The 21609-nt window shown below is 42.0% G+C and overlaps 1 protein-coding gene across 1 annotated transcript in view; it reads left to right on the forward strand.

Annotated features, from left to right (window-relative positions):
* The window catches only part of LOC138277528 (tetraspanin-36-like), a 76667-nt gene that overhangs the window by 15273 nt on the left and 39785 nt on the right, over window positions 1-21609 (forward strand). Inside the window, exon 2 of the mRNA XM_069219230.1 lies at window positions 21230-21421. Within this exon, the coding sequence (XP_069075331.1) occupies window positions 21230-21421 (192 nt within the window). The remainder of the gene's footprint in view (window positions 1-21229; window positions 21422-21609) is intronic.

The following is a 21609-nucleotide window of genomic DNA, read 5'->3' on the forward strand; positions in this document are numbered from 1 at the left end:
TCCACTAGGAAAGATGTGGTTCTCCATGAAGTATTCAAAGTAGGCATTGGTGGTTCATAGCCTCTTCTCCCATGTGTTGGTACCTGAGAACTTTAGTGCACCTGTACCGCCTTCGCCCTGTTTTGGTCTTGAGTAATCCAAGTTCGTGAGTTCACATTGCTAGATCAGTCTAGCTCTATTTACCAAAAGCTAGAAGCGAATAGCAAAAGCATCGGTTAGCAAAATGTTTCCTTCCAGTATAACCTCAAGCAAAAGAATTCTTCAGTTGAGCTGTGGTTAGCGTTTTTAGCCCATTCAGTAGAAAAAGCCTGCTACCTATGGTGCTTGGTGTTAGGTTTGTAAGTAGTTGCGTGGAAAGACAAGTTCAAATCTGAATTTCGTTTCAGTGTTGCCTACGGTGCCTGGCACTCTTAAAAGCAGTTAATGATGTCTGCAGAGAATCAGGTGATGTGGTACCGAGCAAGCTGCGCAATTGTTCAAGGTCCAGTATGATTAACAAGCCATGCGACTCCATTGAAAAAGGACGTTGTGGTATGTAGATTCCAAAAAATAGATCAATTTTTCAGTAAATTATATATTGTCTCTGAGGAGCCAGGGTTTCTATTTTTTTACTAATACTGACTGTCTCGCTTCTCAATCTGTGTGCGTCAGTTGCCTGTGAAGAAAGGGTATCATTTATTGAAAATGTTAGCACTCAAAGACATATTACACACTTTAGTCCCCATTTAGAAATGATGAAAATGTGGTTTATATATGAGCATTCTGAAATGTTTCACTCTTGCAAAATATTTGTAAAAACATAGTTTAAGTTCTCCTCCCGTTCTCTTTCCCTATCCCTTTAAACACCCAAGTCGTTCCCCTTACCATAATGGTCTTAGGAAGGTTCTGTATTTTCAGCCAGGGAATAAAATGCTTTAGGGGGGTTTATTTGTTTATTCATGTTATATCTCATCATGATAATACCGTTGCAAAGTGCAAGAACAAAGACACTGTTTATGTGCCAAGGTGCACACAGAGGTTTAATGTAGGATTTTCCATGTCAATAAAAGAGGCACACAGTGCTAATGTACACAGGCCCTAATTCCAAGTGGATTCTAGTCCCAGTTAGAAATTGATGCATGTGCTAGGTATTGATAACACTGGATATTTACCAGATGAGCAACTTGCACTTCATTTTGGGGTTAGGACCTTAGAATATATGCTAACTGGTCATATGTTTTCCGCATTACAAAATGAACAGTTTGAAATGTGGGCTATTTGTCAGCATGATTTGCATCCAGTTTTACCTGGTGAAAATTGTGCAGGCAAAACATGGTAAAAACTAATGGGAGTTTGCACCTAAATTATGATTTGCATATCACTGGGTATCTGGGCTTATGTTTGGCTGTGCCACGTGTGGGTGACCAGATCATTTGTACTTTTAGGGCTCATTTCGATGGAGCCCGGTCAGGTAAGCCTAGTGGATTGCCCCCGGTCAGCAGTTTACTTTCTTCATTATGGAAGTCCAAATACTCCTTAGGGCAACAGGACACTGTGGCTGATAACACTCAAAATTCCAAATATGAAGTCAAAGTCCTGCTGATGTCTTGAGATTTGGTACCAGATGCCTAGAGCCAGACAACCTTGTACCAGCCTAAGGTGCATTGCTACTGGGATCACCTTGCTGCCTTTTACTGCTGGCTTCTTGCATTTTAAGATTAAGTTGTCGTCTTTGTGCTAAAAATCCTGAGGGTGCAAGACACTAGCCAATGAGGACTCCACAAGGCCAGGTACATCCTCTTTGGTGGCCTGCTGAAGACTGAAGTTTCTTCACTAGCAAATCTTCATGGGTTCAGCTAGAAATTTTAGCCACTAAAGCCCTCTTGTAGCTGGGTTTACTATGACACCTTTGTCTGTGCATGTTCTCTGCTTTGGGACTTTGTCCCTTTTTTTGGATCTCATAGTTCTCCTGTTGGACCACACTGGGAACCATTCATTGCTTCCTTGAGAAGCTGGGCACAAGGGACTCCAGGAGCAGAGGCATCACTTCTTTCCTTAGAAAGACAGAAAAGAGGTTCTTGCTCTTCTGTTCTTCTCCAGGCCTGGTAGTGTTGGTGGGAGTCATTCTTAATGTATTCCCTAGCTAGTGATTGGTTTTAAGACCTCCACCAATCCTAAGAAAATTCTCGCAGAACCCTTGAGCCCACAGTATAGGTGTTTAGATGTAGTAGGTGCAGGGATGTTAAAATGAGAAACTTTGCCTGCCTACCAACAGTAAACCCACTGAGACTGGTTCTAGGCCCAGGCCACATCCTCTCTTTCCTTCGGCTGGGCAAAATATAAGGCTGCAATCAATTACTGCTTCACAGGTGGGGATGCTAATTTGCAGTGGCCTCAAATGGCAATTGAAAAAGGTCCATGCAGAAGAAACTACAGTTTTGTAGCTGGCTAGGTCAGCTTTTCTCTGGGAGGTTCGTTCCCCTGTCAAAGTCCTCCAAAAGCCAGAAAAATGACTATGTCCTAATATTTCTTGCTGCTGATAATCGCTCCTGGTCTCTCCCACAGACCTCGGGCCTCAGGACCGATTTCGAAGCCCCTTGCAAGAATCTGTCATTCGTCATGGTCCCATTCAAGCTCCCCTTCTAGGGCTTGCTCTCCAATTCCAGCAACATCCCTATAGAAAAGAGGAAGCACCTCATCTTCCCGGTCCAGAGATGCCTCTGGAGTTGAAACCATTTGTGCCCCCATTTTTGTTTTCTAATGGAAAGAGAAGGCTATTGTTGGCAGCTCTGTGTTACCTTCAGATCCTGTGTTCGTCTAGATGACTCTTCTCAGCTAAGTCGTCAGTGTTCATATTAAAGAAGTTTTCCTGTCCATAGAAGGAGCCGCATTGTCACATAGGAGAGCAACCAACACTCAACACCTAATTAAGGTGTTATTTAGAGTGAGTGGAAAAGGATGGCCAACCGAACAGGTTTTTTGCCAGTTCACCCCATACAGCACTACTTAAAAGTTATTTTTCCCTACACTTGTAGAACAATCTGCTTCCAGCGTTGTTAGATTTGTGATCATGTAAAAAATAACTTTCAAGCAAGTGTCTATGATTTTACCATGCTAAATTGTGAAAATTTACTTTAATTCATAATAAGTCCTATTCTGGGAAAGCGTACTTGGGTTACAAGTTGAGAGCCTTAGGTACACTTTCTCTGTGGGGGTATTTTGAATGTCACACTTTAAACATCCCGCCTAATGAAGTTACAGGAAACACTTGAGGGTCACTTAAATGTATAAATGTAGGTGTTTGCTGAATGTGTATTTGTAGATGACATGCACCTAACACTCCTGCCGTCTAGTGTTGGGCTCGGAATGTTACAAGTGACGCATGTATCACCCCAGAAGCATTCAGTGTACCAGGGCACAAACTCAACCGCCTGAGTTTTTTTTTTTCTTTTTTTTCTTTTCTTTTTTTTGCACGCTATTTGGTTCAGACGTTTCTTTGATGTGTCGGTTACCACTGCCTTTCATTGGAGAAAAAAGTAGGTGCTGGATAACTGAGAAAGCAAGATTACTACATCGAGGTCACTACCTTCTTGGTATCTATCCATCAGAAGAGTCTGGAGTTTGTATAAGAATCCCTCATTGGAGGGGTGGAAGGTATAATTCCGACCCTTTTGCATCAGAAAGTTCCTGTGGTCAGACCAATATTAGCCTATTCTCCTACAAATTATAATTGTATTTATATAGCATTTACTACCCCCGACGAGGCGTTGAAGCACTTTTTGCCGAGTAGCACGCTAGTCCTGAACCCAAAAGGGATTCGTTGTGGATTAGTATAGGGAAATATGAGTTAAATTGAGCAGTGAGTCTGTTACTTGGATTGAAGATAATAATGGAGGGATATAAGAGTGAAGAATCTAGACAGTGTTAGGCGAGGGATGGTCTCTGGCACTGAACAGGCAGGTGAAAAGTCCCATTTCTCTATCCCTGGTTGACGTCACTATAGAGATGAAAGGTTTCAAGTGTCCCTATTAACACCCACTCTCAGGAGAAAGATAACCTGAGAATTTTGAGGCATGACACTGAGGACAGACTTAACCCCCTGCCTCGAAAGGACCTACCCCAACTTTATGCATAGACTCTTCCTACGGGATCAACCCCAAAAGAAGCATTGACTGCAAGCCAAAGAATAAGCCAGAGAGTACCATGCCTTTACTGATTATCTTCCTCCAGAACCAAAATGGCTCTGTATCTGCCCCTTTAAGCACTGAAAGGCTCCTTTGAAATAAGAGGACCTCAAAGTCAAAAACAATGCTGAGCTGAAATGTCAGTGAAAAGTCTTCAGAATCAAAATCGGCTTCGAAGTCGAGAAATAGCTTGACCCTGAGGTCCAACAAGCACAACAGGGGTCTTTTGTGGTAGTGAATGAGGTATGGTCAGTGTGCCGGCAACCCCCAATCATATAATGTCAGGCAGAAGCTAATCTTATAACTCTGCAATTGGAGGATCTAACCTTAAATCTACAGATGATATTACCTTCACCCATGACTGTTGCTTTGAGTTTCACACCTCCCATCCCAAATCTCCCACCACACCTCCACAAAGTCATTAAGGGTCATCTCAACCCCTTAATGGAAGATGTACAGGTATTTCTGTAAAAGGGAACTACTGAGATTGTGCCAAAAATGGGAGGGGGAAAGAAGTATACACTCAACTTCCTAATTACCGAAAAGGACAAAACCCTTAAAGTCTTGGATTGGTGAGTGCATAACCATTATATCAACTCATAGCACTTCAGAATGTTTATTGTGCAAGACATTCTCCTGCTTCCTCTGTGGATGACTACATGGTGACGCTTGATCTGGAAGATGAATAGTTTTACATCCCTGTACCTGAGTGGAACACATTTCGAATGAAAATCCTACCACTCCGAATAATAACAGCTCTGTGAGCATTTACAACATGTCTAGCTATACTGGATGCACAGTTTAAGGTGAAGCCAAATTCATGTGTTTCCATGTCTTGACAGTTGGCTGATAAAGGGGAAAAGCCACTCTCAAAGTCTCACCCACACTTACTAAGTGATTTACCTAGACTTCACTATCCATACCCAAAAATGCACAACTGTGTCAGCCTCAAACCCCGGGTTTTCTGGGGCCACACTCAGTACAGTTAAAGAAAAGTGTTACTCTAGCAGCAATAGTGGCTGCATTCAAAGTCTGCTTCACCCTTTACTGGATGTAGAATCCTCCAACAATAAGAATGATAAAGAAGGTGTTGTTATTGATAGAGGCCAAAATTGTCATGCTACCAAATACAATGCAACACTTGAATCCTTTACAGTAGAGGACTTCAAACTGGGAGGTGCCAGGCACTGGTCAAGAGGAGCATTATGCTGAAAACAGTGCTTTGTTTTTGCTGAAAAAAATCAGAGAAGCACTCTGTAATGGACTATCAGTAACATCGTTATCTCTCGAATCCTAGCTGGAAGTAGGTGTGAAGCGAGGGCTGGGGCTCCAAATTATCTTCAAGGTTCCTTACCCCAATTTCTGATAAAGACTCACTTTTTGAAGACTTTTATGCTTTTGTACAGCAGCTCGTAAACGGTCCGCAGTTGCTTAGAAAATTAAATGCATAAATAAAGGAGCAAAATGTTGAGCTGATTTATTTGTTTATTTTTGACGTTCTGTAAATATGAACCAATTCGAAATTGGAAGCTAAAAATTAAGTTTGAATCCTCAGATTGATTTGTGATAGTGCAGGTGCATTAATCAGAATATAGTATGGGTGTCAATTAAATGTAGGAAAGCTCCAACCCTCCCATTGAAATGTGGTTGTGTTTTTTTTTTTTTAAATAAAACATTTCATCATGTATGTATTTGAATGGGAGTATCCGTATTTTTGTATATTGTTTTGTGGCTCAAATAATCAAAATTGCTTAGGTCTGGGTCTCTGGCTTCTAGTATTGACTGAGTGTCTCCGGATTCCAATAAAAATTTACTTGGAGCCCCTGAATTCCAGTGGTGATTAAGTGGGGGGCCCACAGAACTCAAAATGTTAAGTAGCCTAAGGGAGACCAGGCTGCCTGTGGCATGTTGGTACTAATATGTGTAGGTGCAGTTTTGAAAAAGATAACTGATCATAACTGGAATATTTAAAGTGTCAATTAGTAGAGGTTATCATTTTATAGAAGTTTGTGAAAAAATATATTTTGATACTTTGATTCATGAGGGTTACGACATTAAATTTTTTTTAAACCGCTGCTTTACAGGAATGCAAGACAGCGGTCTCAAGCAACTGCTAACTGGGAAGCTTTAGTGTTGGTGAAGGCCAGTTTTCAGCACAAACTACAGTGGTGGATCATGCCAAGTTTTTTTTGTAGGCAGATACTTTCTAAACCCCCTGCCGCTCCTGGCCTTCAACAGTGTCACCTCCCTCACAGACTGATGAGATCACTTTGATGATTTATCAATACAAGGACAGTGGTCCTCACAGGAATGATTCCTTCACATCCATGGATTATGGCTTATATCAGTATGACTAGGTCTTCCAGCTTTTCAGACAACACTTCAACACAAAGTGGTCTAAATGTGAACAGGCAGCATGACCACAATGTAATATACACATAAACAGGGGGGCACATGGTCTCCAGGGTAGCCCAAGACATTTGACATGTGGTAATATGCCACCACATGCACTTGTTGGTGAAGCACCTCTCAGAGATAGACAACAGTGTTGCAGATCCATTTGTACAAGAATGGGAGAAGCACTCCATAAAGCACAAGTCACTCCAAAGCTGTCCAGAAATCAAAGGGATGAATGTCCACATATATTCAATAAGTTGTACACTTATGATAAAAAAGTAAGAGGACAGGTTGTACTTAAGATGATATTATTTCTCTCTTTCTTGTACTGTAATGAAGAACACAGCTACCTCGTTTTGTCCCAAAGGCAGCAGGGCGTCTTCTGGGCAATAATTGTTGCTCAAATCTTGTTGAAAATTATTTGGACACAAGACATTTAATAACCTTAGATTTGGACTAATTGATGCTTTCAAAATGTTAATTTTTTTTCTTTCCCTTCTGAGAAGTGTGTAGATAAATAACTGATCAGCGGTCCCTTGTGTCCACTGTTTGAAGTAAAGTTACAACATCATGATCGCATTCCAAAAGGCTGGATGGCAAATATAATATTTTGAAAAGCAAGGGCACCTGTGACCCGGAATGACTTTGTGCAGCATTACAGCTTGTGAACGTTCAAAGCTGAGGTTTATAGATGTTGCAGATGCAGTCAGTAGAATGCATCCGGAAACTCACAAGTGAAAGATGCGTTTTCTCATTCTGAACCAATACTTAATTGCTGGAGTATTAGTGGGTCAGCTTGCCACTCACAAGAACGCAAAATGCCAAAACATCCACACGTACAGTTCATAGGCAGTGCACTATAGATAAGTTTGTCAGAAATATTTGCTTATGGTTTGCTCACATTAACACCTATTCCTTATATAGTACTGGAAATGTAAAAGGCACTAGTGGTGGTAATACTTATTTCTCCTAACATGGGCATGTCTTTGTGGTACCTATTTATCCACACAAAACATTCCACTCCAACCAATCCTGTTCAGTCAACATCTATGACTTTTATTTCATTCCATTCTCAAGTTGCTGAATTTTACAATTTTGCAGTCTTGCAATTAAGCACCTGACGTTTTAGAAAACAACTACCTGAGTAGAAGATTTAAAAGCTACAATAAACTAGAAATCCACAAACCAGGAATGCTTCCATGCTAAAAGGAAATGTTTTGTGATTTGCTGCTTCTATCACCCCACTCTACCCATTGTGGCTAAAATTCAACACATTTTTTGTGTCAAGGTTAAGCATTGGACGTGCTTACCATTGCACGTTGGTACCCAATGACATGCTTGTAAGAAATTGGATTATTAATTGTGGTGGGTGTCTACCTACCTCAAAGAATAATCACAACATTTGTCAGGGTCAAAACTCAGTCACTAAATTAACGTGAGCTCAACCCCCTGATAGCTATAGCACAGAGCAAACGACTTAACTTAGGGCAATGTGTTCAATGAGTAAAGTGCTTATACACCAAATAGTAATTAAGTCAAAATGCAAAATAGTACAAATCCCAAACCAAATTAGAAAAACAGAGTAAACATTAATAAACCAAATGACACCAAAATGATGTCAATCCAAAAATGGAAACTGGTGATATGAAGTTTTAAGTAGGAATAGTGTCAAACTTAAAGTGCAAATGATAGTTATTGATTTATGTAGACTATGTCCCAGGTGCAGTTTGATACTGAAGCGTCGGATACACAAACCAGGTTCGCCCTGGTCAAAAATGTTACCTTTTATCCTCGTGTACACTTCTGAAGCGCGCATGTCCTCGGGGCAGGCACTTAGAGACTAACATGTGACAGGGTGTCGAGCAGAGGCCAGACAGTAAAGTACGGGTCCGGATGTCACTGGCCAGCTGGTGCAGTTATGAGATGAGCCTCTTGTAGCTTGTTGTGTCCATGCACCTTTAAGAGGGGTGTCAGCCTTCTAGCCCTTAGACTCAACTTCTGTGTCTTTGGTATAAGAGGGAGAGCAGGTCCAGTGCTTTAGGGCTTCTCTCAGGACTCCGACATCAAATTCAGTTCTCTTCTGATCATCCACAGGACCAGTAGTGTTCTACAGTGGGTGTCTGGAGGTGCTGCATTTATGCCTGGCATCAGCTAATGGGTAGAAATGACTCCTGGGTAACCCATAACCAATGAGGTAAAGGTAGCCAGTCCAACCTTACACATTTTCATAATGACAAGTTTTCACCCCAATAACCATGGGCTCTTAGGGCTGAGGGTGTGTGAAGGGAGCATACCATGGCAATCCTAGTGTTCTCCCACATCTAACACTGAAATCCAGTTTGGGGCAAAGTGACTTACCCACAATAAATCTAGTGATGGAGGTCTGGTAGAACAAAAGTAGGGTTTTCTGCGACTAGACAATAAGATACACAAGAATTGTTTTGGCATCCTGTTTTCTCTTTCTTTCAAGCGTGTGCCCCCAGTGTTGTGTAAACTGAGCTGACCTGTCTAGTTGGATTTTACATTCATGCAAGATTTGACACTGTAAACAAAAATGCTGACAATCCCACTCTACCTATGCTGTTCGGAGGAATCCTCTGTCTATTCAGGTTAGCCTATTGTTTGCTTCTAAGAAGAATTGCATGCCTTTTTCACACCTATTCAGAAACTAATTACTGGCTAGCAGAAGTGAAAGAGCAAATGCAGGTTTAGCCTCTAGGAATTTCACGCAGGAAAAAGGTAATGTTATAATAGTTTCCTTAATATTTATTAGAAATCAGGCTTGACTATTGAATTGGATTCTTAATAACTATTAATATTGTTATTCAAGAAAAGTAATATAACCAGTGTTAATAACAACACCTGCAATACTAATAGATGCCTTCATATTACAGTTCTGCACTTGTCACCTTCATCACAACCACAACAAACTATTTCCTAATTTTGAAGGTAGCTATCGTTGGTAAACATGCTTATTGTAATCCTTATTATTGTTCAGTTAGTATATCAAATTTAATTGTAGTTTGGCTCAGGAAAAATGCACAGTTTCACATTGTAATCGAGAGCAGAAATGCTTCAAGTATAGAAATATCAATGGTCAATTTGGTCAAGGTTGGATCACGGAAGTCAGTTAGTTCAATGATGGGACATTTGTGTAGCATTCTCTAGCACCAAAGCAGTCTCTCCGTGCAGGGTACATCAAACATCTACTTGAGCAGCCACGTTTTGAGCCAGGACCTGAACATACATAGTGGCTCTACTTGTTTAATCTGTGGAAGTTATGAGTGCCACATGATGGAACCTTGAAATGAGAGGTACTGAAGCATGGTAGTGACACATTTATCTATCATCAGAAGCGATTGAGAGGGCTCTGAGATTGATCTTTTCAGTGTAGTGACACTTTCTCTCCACTACCAAACCGGTGATATCCCTGCCAACACTTCACTTTAGGAAAATACACCATGGAAGCAGTAGGCAGGGAAAGTTTAAAAAAGGAATCAAATAGGAGAGGAAGATGAAGGAAAGGTGCCATTTGGAAAAAGAAAGCAGGAGCATTGGGAGATGCAAGGGCAAAACGGAGGGTATATCCCATAAGAATAAAAGCAAAAAACAGACAGGAAGAAGGGTGACAACATGAAGGTAGGCAACATAAACCAACCAAAGCTCTATTTCTGCATCGAGGCCCGCCTCTGACCGAATGACCCTCCCCATTAATTCTTCCTGTCTCATCTGCCTCCAGTCTTTGAAATGACAGAAGAGTTACGGAAATAGCAGTAGAGGTTAAAAGAAAGGTATGCAAGGGGTGGCAGGAATTAGAACAACAAAAATAAAAACTGGACCGTTGGCAATTTAAAAAGATAATTCACTGGTAGGATTACACTACAGGGAAGTGACTGGCAAATGGTGTGTAATGTTTGGAAGCTAGTTCAAGTATCTCAGCGCTAGAGGAAGATCTTCTTATATAGACAGGCAACAGCCTAATCATTCGCTTGGTTTCCAAGTAGATGGACAGAGGTAAAAAGTAGACTGTTTATCATGGATAACAGATGGCAAGCATGAGTGGCTTGCAGTCGAGTGAGTAAATTTGACTGAAGTTTCATGTGCTGCATTAAAAGAAGGAGCATAGTTAGAATTGTCTGTGTTTAAAATTGTCCAGTGTCATGAGTGGATTTGTATTTTTTTCCAAATCTTGTGCCTTGCGTAGGACAAAGCAAAGTTTGAGATAAAGTAGGGATTCATGTGGCAGTTCTAAGGGAGCTGGTGCGTGAATTTGGTCCGGGGAATGTAAGACCTAAAATGAAGAATCATTTGCAATGCAATTTTGTATCTGGAAACAAAAACAAAACTGCATAGAATGTTCAGCCCACCCTTCCCCACCGGTAGATCAAACACATGAGCATTCACATAAGACGGCTGAAGAAATATATGCATCTCAATTCGTGCCCTCCTGTCCATTTGCTGGGAATTCAGCTTCTAGCCCGTAATTGGGTATTCTATTATGGTGTAGCATGACTCAGCAGTAGTGTGCCCAGCACTGCCAGATTTTTGTATGTTTTCAGGGACAACATCAAGCTTGATATACTGCTACTTCTAATCCCATACAGTGGTCGAACCCTTTCTTCCATGTTGCCAGTGATGGTGGAGTTTCTGACTTCCAGCTACCGGCGATGTCTCTTCGCCAAAGCCAGTCCTAAAAACAAGAGTGATAGTTTGTATCTTTTTACCTCCAATATCATCATTTAGGTGCTAACAGGCCAACCTCTGAGTCGCAGGAATCGCCCAAGAGAGCACCCCGCCTAGACAGGAGAACACCCTCTCCTAGAATCTATGCAGAACAGCACAGTCCCATACAATATGTATAAAGGAACTGTTAGAAATGGGTTCTCTAGTTGGCAGAGGTATTCACCCTTGTCTAAGTAGGTGCCACAATCCTAGTCGGGGTAAGTCACACCCAATCCAAATTATCCTGTGCCCACCCTCTGGTAGATTGGCACTAAGCTGTCAGGCTTACCTTAGAAGGCAATGTGTAAAGTATTTGTGCAGTAAAGCATACAGTAACGCAGTGAAAACAGCCCAAAAATAACACCACACATTTTTTGAAAAATATAGGATATTTATCTGGTTAAATTAATGTCAATATAAAGATTCAATAAGCACAAGTTGAGATCACTGTTGCAAGATTAAAACGAGTCGTAAATCTTAGAAATCAACAGTTGTCTCTTGTTTGCACAAAATACCTGGTTTTCGTCAAAAATAACATGTATGGAGACCGCAGAGGAGGAGATACGTAGAAAAATAGGGTGTGCGTTGGATTTTCCTATATGGCACAGACGATGCGTTGTTCCTTTCCACGCCTCAAGGGGCTTTGCATCGAGTTCTGGCGCGCAGTCTTGGTTCCTCACTGTGATGCGGAGATCTTTTTGACACTCGGGGACGATGTGGGGAAAACTTGGGCATGCGGGAAGAAGTCACAGGTGCTGCATTGATCCGCTAGGCGATGCGTCAAATTTTCTGTTGTACGGGAGGCGCTGTGTCAATTCTTCACTCGGGAAGTCTGGCTGCATAGTTCTGGTTCGGCTGTGCGTTGATCTGGTAGGGCTGGGCGTCGAATTTCCAGTCGCAAGGCAGGTGCTGTGTTGAATCTTTACTCATGAAGTCGGGCTGCGTCGTTCCTGTTCAGCTGTGTGATGTTTTTCTCGTCGGAAGGCAGGCTGTGTGTAATTTGCGGCGCACAAGGAGTTTCCTGATGAGATGAAGTCTTTTTGGCCTTGAGAGAAGAGGCAAGCTTAATCCAAGCCCTTGGATAGAACTGCTCAGCAAAGTCAGAGGGCAGCAGGGCAACAGCAGGGCAGCAGTCCTTCTCAGCAAAGCAGTCCAAATGAGTCCTTTGGGCAGCCAGGCTGTTCCTCTTGACAAGTTGCAGGTTCAGGTCCAGAAGTGTCTGAGTTGGTGGGGTCAGGGACCCAGTTTAAATACCCAAAAATGCCTTTGAAGTGGGGGAGACTTCAAAGAGTGATTTTGAAGTGCATAAGGTCCCCTTTCAGTACAGGTCTGCCTGCCAGGGTCCCAGTAGGGGGTTTGGCAGTGCATTGTGTGAGGGCAGGCAACTTGCCTTTGAATTGTGTCAGGCCCACCACCTTTCCAGCCCAGGAAGACCCATTCAGTATGCAGATGAGTGCAGGTGTGACTGAGTATCCTGTGTTTGTTGTTGTCTGGGTGAAATGCACAAGGAAGCTGTCAACCAGCCCAGCCCAGACGTTGATTGGAGACAGGCTGTAAGGCACAGATGGATTTGAGTGCAGAGAAATGCTCACTTTCTGAAAGTGACATTTCTAAAATAGTAATACAAAATCCAACCTTGCCAATAAGCAGGATTTTGTATCACCATTCTGGCCATAATAAATATGACCTGGCTACCCCTTTCTGATCAGAATCTACCACTCAAACAGTATATGAGGGTAGTCCTAATGTTATCCTATGAAAGGAGCAGGCCTCACAGTAGTGGAAAACGAATTTAGGAGTTTTCCACTACCAGGGCATATAAACCACACATGTACATGTCCTGCCTTTTACCTACACAGCACTCTGCCCTATTGATTACCTAGGGCGTACCTTAGGGGTGACTTATATGTAGAAAAAGGGGAGTTTAAGGGTTGGCAAGTACGGTCACATGCCAAGTCGAAGTGGCAGTGAAACTGCACACACAGGCCTTGCAATGGCAGGCCTGAGATATGGTTAAGAGGCTACTTATGGGGGTGGCACAACCAGTGTTGCAGGCCCACAAGTAGCATTTAGCTTACATGCCTTGGGCACCTGTAGTGCACTTAACTAGGGACTTAAAAGTAAATTAAATATGTTAGTTGGGTATGAGCCAATGTTACCATATTTTTAGGGAGAGAACACATGCACTTTAGCACCACTGGTTAGCAGTGGTACAGTGTCCAGAGTCCTGAAGCCAGCAAAAATGAGGTCAGAAAAAGAGGAGGAAGGCAAAATGTTGGAGATTACCCTGCAGCGAGGCCATTTCAAACAGGAACCTTCCTCCGTGTGACATATTAAACATAATGGAGAAGCTACCACCTCCAGTGTGGTAGTTTTGAGGTGATTTTTAATGTCACCAAATAACATGGTGTGTTAGAATTGTAGGTAGAAATCTGATTAAAATTAAAGTATTTAAAAACTGATGCAAATGGCGTTAACAAGATAATAAATCCAGCAAAGGTATTTTATTTGATTAATGAAGTAGATGCAGTGTGCTTTTCAAAGTTAGCAAATACCCCAGTTTCCAGTTAGAGAAATCTTTTAAAATGCCCTTTTTATTAGGTTGAGCATACGCGTAAGACCTCTTGTATGCTTCTGTGGGCTTAAAACCATTTCATTTGTTTGTTTGTGTCATTTAAAAATAATTTCTTGATAGTGGTCAGACATGCCTCTTTGTCCATCCTTTTTCTCTTTGGGAGCAGGGACTCACTACTGTTTAATAAAACTTTGTGTTTATCTGTTCTTTGGGGGACATTTTTTTTTCTGCTCGTATTCAGCGAAGCTTGCCTGTACATTTGCTGAGCATTCTTGCTCTCAGCTAAGCTTTCAGCAGCGCTGTTTCTGTAAACAAGGCTGTAAATCAGGCTATCATTGTCACATTTGCTAAGCATTCAAAGACCGAGATCATACACGAGATGCCCTCATCGCTGCTTAATTTTGTAGACATTTTTCGTTTGTTCTTTGTTTTGCCACTTGGAAGCACTCCTAGTTATGAATAAATCCACGCTTTGAATGCACAGCATAAAACTTTTCTCAAAACAGGCACATCGCTTCATTTTTTCAGCACGGCACGCAAAGGTATTTGGGCATGTGTTTAATTAAGGATTAGAGTGCAGTACCGCATGTGGCCAAAAGAGGTCCCAAAGGACACCTAGTGAAAGCTTGTGGCACTGCTCTCTTTCCCTGCTTCGTGCACACTAGAGCAGTAAATGTTGCAGGTTTTTATTTTCTCTTTCAGGCAGCATAATATACGTGTAAAAGCGTTAACGTAACCATGTTGTTTCTGCCTACATTTCACACGCTTTACTTAATCTTGAATTCTCAGTGTGTTTGCTTTCGACAGGGTGTTGGTACTTAAAAAAAAAAAAAAAAAAATCGGCCAATATATTACTAGTCTCCCCTCCCTCATAACCTATTTCCCATTTTCTGGTTCTCCAGTGCCACAAGTCATATGAATGGCAATAGCTCTATGCAAATATCATCACTTCACTGCATGCAAAAAAACTAAAGTAAAACAAATGCCATTTTTAACGCCAAGAGCTCTAACTTTCACAAATGTGAGACTGATTGCATTGCAAATGCTTGTTTATTTATGTGGCTGTTTTACCCGTGGTAGCATCTAATAGTGCTCCACATACTTGTTGCTCAATGAAAGCTATGTCTAGTTATCCTTTTTAACATAACTCTTTTTTTTTTTTTTTTAGTACGATTATTTGTTGAAGTTGTCTATTTCATGGATATAAAGTGTAGACGACTATGAAATGAGGAAACACTAAAATCTTTTCACTGTACAAAAGAATATAATTTTGACTTTGACAAACCATCCTCTTACTTTTGCTTGGTGACAAGTGCTGTAGCATGACCATGAGCTCAGCTGGCATTCACACACCGACAATGCACAGCATTGTGTCTTTTGGGAAGTGGCAGTAAGTGTAGCTTTGTGAACGATCTGCTATGTTTGTTCGCTGGATGGTGAAGTGGTGTTTTCTGAAGTGGAAATTCCCATGAATCACTCTTTTGTTACTTGTTTGATGGAAATCATGGCTAGCAAAGCCGCATCAACAGCTTACGCCTTAGGTTGTCAGAAGCTTTCTGTAGCTCTGTTTATACATGTAGGGAAAGATGATGCATATAACACAATAACTTCTGAAACAGACAAACCTTGTTGCATTGAACTTGAGCATCAGGTCCCCTATTACTTGTTTGCGCCACAGCTCACCTTTAAACAGGTGTAACGGGTGCAGATAGGGAATGTGCTCCCTACTGCAAGTGTTGTGCTGCACCCCAGGGCAGCTGCAAACTCGCGCTGCCCTGGGGGCAGTACTTTTAATGAAAGGTGGACCTGCTGGTTGAAGCAGCTGGTCCATCTTTCTCTATGCAGGCAACAACCCATCCTGCTTAGCAAAGGGGCAGAGAGATCCCCCCCTGCAGGGGGGTGTAATGAGCGACTGCACCCGCCTGCAGGCAGGATACCTAGGAGGGTTCAGGGGATCCTCTTTGCCCTGCATAAAGCAGTGCCATTCGGCAGCGCACTAGCAATGCAATTCCTTTTTATGTGCACTTCAGTGTGCCTCCCTTGGGGCTATGTGCCGCTGTGGATACGGAGGCTAAGTAATTCCCTCATTTGCACTGAGCCACCCCCCGTGCAAATGAGGGAACATCCTCTCAAGATGGCGATTACTGTACTACTAATTCTGTGCTACTATAATGCCATAGTGACCTGGGGGCACCAAAAGGGGATGTGCATGCCGCTTGCGCCCCCAGGCCACTAAATGTCAAATAGCTCCTGGTATTCCAGTCCCTTCACTGCATGCAGACACTCACTGGGTCAAGGATCTGTCCCTGGAGCGCATGCAAGCGTTTCTGCAGCACTTTTTGCATTAACCACACCTTGTCAGTGGTTCTACATTCAACATTTGTAGGAGAAGTCTCCCGGATACGGTCAAGGTAACCACACTCCAGTATATGCTATTGAGCAGGCTTCCAAAATGTTGTAGGTTATAGTTCTTAATTTCTGAGATTTTGGGTGATTAGAATTTTCCACATGGAAAATTGTTTTGCCATGGAGATCAAGAAAGCCTAGCAGGAAATGTGAATTTTCATGCTTTCACCTAACCTTACACCAGCAGATCTGTCTGCGGACACTTTGCAGTAGCACAAGCAATGGGTAAGAGTCAATCTCAGTCTGATTTCTGAATGTGTTCCTTTGTATTTTGCGAGTCCTGCAAATTCATAAAATCTACCCAAGTGTATAGATTTACTAGTTTTTGTTTTCTAAAGAATCTGAGGCCTGATATACAGGGGTATTTTGCAGTCGCAAAGCTGCGATTCACAAAATCCCTTTTGCAGATCGGAAAAAACAGTCTGGCTCATAAGGTCTTTTTTGTAGCCTTGGCCAAATCACAAATAGAAGGTGCCCTGAAACCTATTTGCAATTCGGAGAGGAATTTGTCCGTGGTTTGTGTCTGCAGTTACGTTGCAACCATTGACAAGAAACCAGCGCTGCAGCAGTATCTGTTTTGGAAAGAGAGAGATGTCCCTGATGGACATCGTCCGTGTTGGGACATCAAGCAGTGGTCCAGAGAACACTACCCGTGCATGCTCTCCCCAGTAGGCAGATTTTTATTTTTTTATAACCCTGCTCTGTCCCTTCAATGAGCACGGGCTGCCCTATTTAAAAAAAAAAATAATAATAATTCCATTTGGGACTGCAAATATAGGAACTGAGGTATGCTCTCCCTTGCAAACCTTCATATCTGCATTTGGAGCCAATCAAAGGGGGGGTGGGGTGGGGTGTCACAAACCAAGACCTGCCTAATTAATACTCATTACGCTGGTCACTTTGTGGCTGCCCCAGTGAAATTACAATTTGCGATGCAACCTATTAGTTGCATTGCAAATTGCATTCCCATTCATAAACTAGTCTGGTAAACTGTAAATCCCTAGTTTGAGAATGGGAGTAGTACATCAGGCCCTTGGTCCCTTGTGAACCAGTGTTTGGTGCTTTTAATCTATCTGATGTTATACTAGTGCACCGTAGTGGTTTTCGTAGCTCGCTATGGGGCATATTGAGTGCCCCGCACCCCCGACAGCAGTAATAGAAGTAGACCTGCTGTCAGCCCTGGGTTGACATGATGGGGGAAGTGTGACTGATACTGGTTTAGAAGCACACCTTGAACCGCCTGATCACTGTGTGGTAGTGTAGTCTCTCTACCATAAGACAAAGGCAAGGGATATTGATTTTTTTCAAAGACTGTTTCAAAGAATGGTGAATGTAATCAAGAGATGCTATCTGGTTAGGGGTGGCTCGCTAACAAACCTAATAAGGCACTCTGCGAGCTCGACAGAATGGTATGCCAACATAGACCTCCAAGGATGCAGCAGGCGGTGAAAAAAACATTTTCTTAAGTACAATCACACATCTCAGCAGTTGGAGAAGGGGAAACATGTAGATTATTTATTTAAAATCGTATTTTTCCATTCAAATAGTCTAGCTCCCGTGCAGTGTTCAAGGTTGTGGATTTTTATAGAACATGTACTTGCCCCAGGGACAGAATGTTTTAGAAATCTATTTGACTTGTATAAAATTCCACTTCTTTCACTACTTTCAATTTTTTTTTTCTGAAATTTTCTTTAATGAAGATTTCGGTTGCAGTACAGAGAAGCAGAACAAATTATAGAACTAACCTTAAACATAAAGTTCTATTGACATGTATCATCAGTTCTCCCTACATTTGCATCCAAGCACAACCGTATTCATGCTGATGGGAAAGTGAGAAGATAAAAACTGACTTAGCTTTAGCGTCCCTTGCCCTTCTCACTCTTTCTCCTCTCTCTAAAACTTAATTCATGTTTGTAACAGTCATTCATCTATTCCCTTATCTCAAACATATGTCTTTAGGACAACCTGCTTGTATGTTGTCAGCCAAACATTCTTAGGGCTCTTAGTCTGGGTGGACTCCTCACTTCCCTCCATATACCTCAAAACCAGGGCCAAATTATTAGAAATGTGACTGAGTCCTTAGATGTATGACTGACAATATTTCAGCCACCAAAATTTCCCATATTCTTCAGCACCACATGCACCAAGTAAGGTTGTTTGTCTGGCTGTTGTCCTCCTGGCTATCGGATACACTGGATAGAGCAGCTTCCACGTAACAGGAGTGATCTTCTCTCATTGCACCAGACATCGTCCCAGAAGTGTAGTAGCTGGGTGTGCTGCTGTTGGTACTGCCACTGCGCCATTGATGGCGGCCAGCACGTCTTCTAGTTTAAAGCAGTGATCAGACACTTGTACCAAGCCAATTTATTTTGTTGGTAGTAAGAGATTTTAACTTTTCATTCAGTTTTTAGAACTGTTACAACTTTTGTTTGTCTTGTAATTTTAGTAATTCTGAGACATATTCATCCAATAGTTTTCCTTGGTTTAAAAGATAATTGTTTCTGTACTAATCCATTGACACATACATACATTAGTACCTCATGTAATACGGTGACTTTCCATAGCAACCTCCTCCGACATATCCTGCTAGCTATGTCCTTTCTTCATCCCAGCAACATGTTTGTGGTTCTTTCTCCTCCCCCCTTGCCTGCTCCCCAAAGCCTGTGGCTTCACTCAGTCAACCTAACTGAATACAGTGCATACTTATCTCCCATTTGCTACCTCAAACCGTTGCTGCAGAAAGTTGATCAGTATTTATGGCGTTCTTGATAGAAAACGTTGATCTACATTCAAACTTTGACTAGAGAGTGTTGGGGTCATCAATCTGTTGCATTCATTCAACCAAGAGCTGCCAATCACCCATCAACTCACATTTAGCCACCCTTGTGCTCATTGAGTTAGGCAACTGTAAAACTCATCTGTCTCCCACTCTCTCTTTCTCTCACCCACTTCACAAATGTAAGTCAAATGGCTTTGCCAGTGCTTGTTAGTCTTTGCCTCCTAAACCAAGGCTGTTCAACTTGCTGTCAATTCTTTTTATTTTTATTTCTTTATTTTTGTTTTGGCCCAGAGTCCAAGGCATTACAGATACTCCGAGACATCCCACATCTACCACCTGGTTTGGCCCTCTTGTTGTAATAACTCAGTAAAGAGTTTTGTGATTATTTCGGTCCACTTTAAATGTTTTTTTCGCTATGGGCTAGGAAAGACTTGCCAAAAAGTGAAACAGTAACTGTTCGAAATAATGCAAAACGTCAGTAAATTGAGGTGCAAAATCAGATTGTGCATGTCATGCCACATTAGATTGCAGAATGGTTCGGTAATTGCAAACCAGATAAATTGCGCACCCGGAATATCTGTATTGAGCAGGTGCACATTTACCATTTAAGATGGGGGGGGTCATTTGTAGTGCGTGGGTGCAGGTCCCTTTTCAGAGGTTCCAGTAAACATCAGGACCATTTCAGTCGAACATGGTCACCAACAACTTGTGATTTGGGAACTTCATTTAAGCCCAAGTTAATGGCGACTACTCCCTGTGCCAGTGGTCGGGAGCCAAGCTCATGCCAGCTGTTTTGGTGGTGTTTCTTGAATTCCAGACATGTTCAAGGGTTTCCTACATGAAGGACGTGGGCTGGAACTGAAGTACCTACTTGAGCATGTGTTGTCTAACAACTGATGGGCTGATGTAGTGCTTCTGTTTGGGGAGTGAGGAAGTAGTAAGCTAACAGCAGATTGGAACATTGCAAGCCAATAACAGGTAGGGGGCTTGCAGGCTTTGTAGTGCTACGGATGTTGGAAGTCATCTTTACGTATAACTCTTAAATGCAGCTTCACGATAAGAAACTTCGAGATAACAAACTTTCAAAATTACACATGTGGCACTTGCTTTTTGCACAGGCTTATCAGGTTGGCCATCAACAGTTGCAATTTACAAACAACATTTTATTATATTCTGAATGCTAGACCAATACCTTCACTTGCTGCACTAAAACAGTCTGTTGGATGACAAAGGTCCCTTGGAAACTGTGTGGTCCGTGTGATGTTTCATTAGTTGCATCAGCCTTTATCTAACAAGCCTTGCTCAGCAGGACACCGAGCAAAGCCACTTCCTTCTCCAGGCGTGCAGTGATGCTGTCTGTGGTCTTGCTCTAATGGCTTCCTTCCCTTCTAGTTTTCTGTAAAAGTTGTAACAAACGGGGCCATACTCTACATTAGAGAGGAAAGAGCGGTGGGGACAGTCTTGGGCGGATATCTCAGGTGAGTTTCCCCGCAGGCGGGAAAAAGGTTGGTGTAGGGTTTCAGGGCCCAACCATTACTTCTGGTTATAACGCTGGCTAGGGTGCCCTTGATGGTTGCTAAATAGTTACATGAACTAGAAGAGAGGCTGCAGTTAAGAGCACTGGTCTGTAGCTGGGACCAAAGGTATCTTGTTAAACATGGCAGATGACAGTGCCGGATGGCTTAATACAGGATCACTGTGATTGGCTCACACTGATATATATATTGTGGCAATAAAACCAATGAAACAATTTATCGTGAGTAGAGCAAAATCATCTTGCACAAAAAGTAAAAGGTCTTAATTCATAGCGAGACACGGGCCATAGCATTCTTCAGAGGAAATAAACTACGCATCATTGAAACTCTGCCCCCCACATTAGTACACAAAGGTGCAATATATAATTTATAGCATACATTTTTAAAAAGCTTTAACTTGTGAGGAAATGTCATGAATTTTATATAAATTGTATTTATTGCTCAAAACCCCCAGATAACATTTTTGTTATTAAAAAAAATGCTTTTCACTCTTGCCAAACAAGCCGGTAATACTAGTATAAATTAACTTTTTTTTGTGGAATCTCTAACAGAATTAAAAAATGAAATGACTGTCCGTACCACAGTTTTTGTTAATTTTATAATTGGGGTGTCTGACCCTCCACCTTTACAACGTTTGTTATTTGTGTCCTAGGCTGCTGCGGCTGGTCTTGGCTATGTTGGCGTGTACGTCATCAACTCTTACCGAAACTATGACCATTTCCTTGAAGACAAATACACCATGCTGCCCGCTGTGATTATCATAAGCATTGCAGTTGTGATGTTCATCATCGGCTTGATTGGATGCTGTGCCACAATTAAGGAATCACGGGTTGGACTGGGAGTTGTAAGTATCACCATCACTTATTGTAGATGCAACAAAGCTGGGTGCAGGTACCTCCAAAGAGTGAACTTATTTATAAAGTGCAATCCACTATAAGCAGGGCAACGAGAATTACGCGATTTTTGTGGCTGTGGCGTTTACCACATAAGTAGGGATTTTCGGCACTGAGCAGTTAATACATATACATCATC

The sequence above is a fragment of the Pleurodeles waltl genome, chromosome 1_1 (assembly GCF_031143425.1).
Source record: "Pleurodeles waltl isolate 20211129_DDA chromosome 1_1, aPleWal1.hap1.20221129, whole genome shotgun sequence".
Classification (NCBI taxonomy): domain Eukaryota; kingdom Metazoa; phylum Chordata; class Amphibia; order Caudata; family Salamandridae; genus Pleurodeles; species Pleurodeles waltl.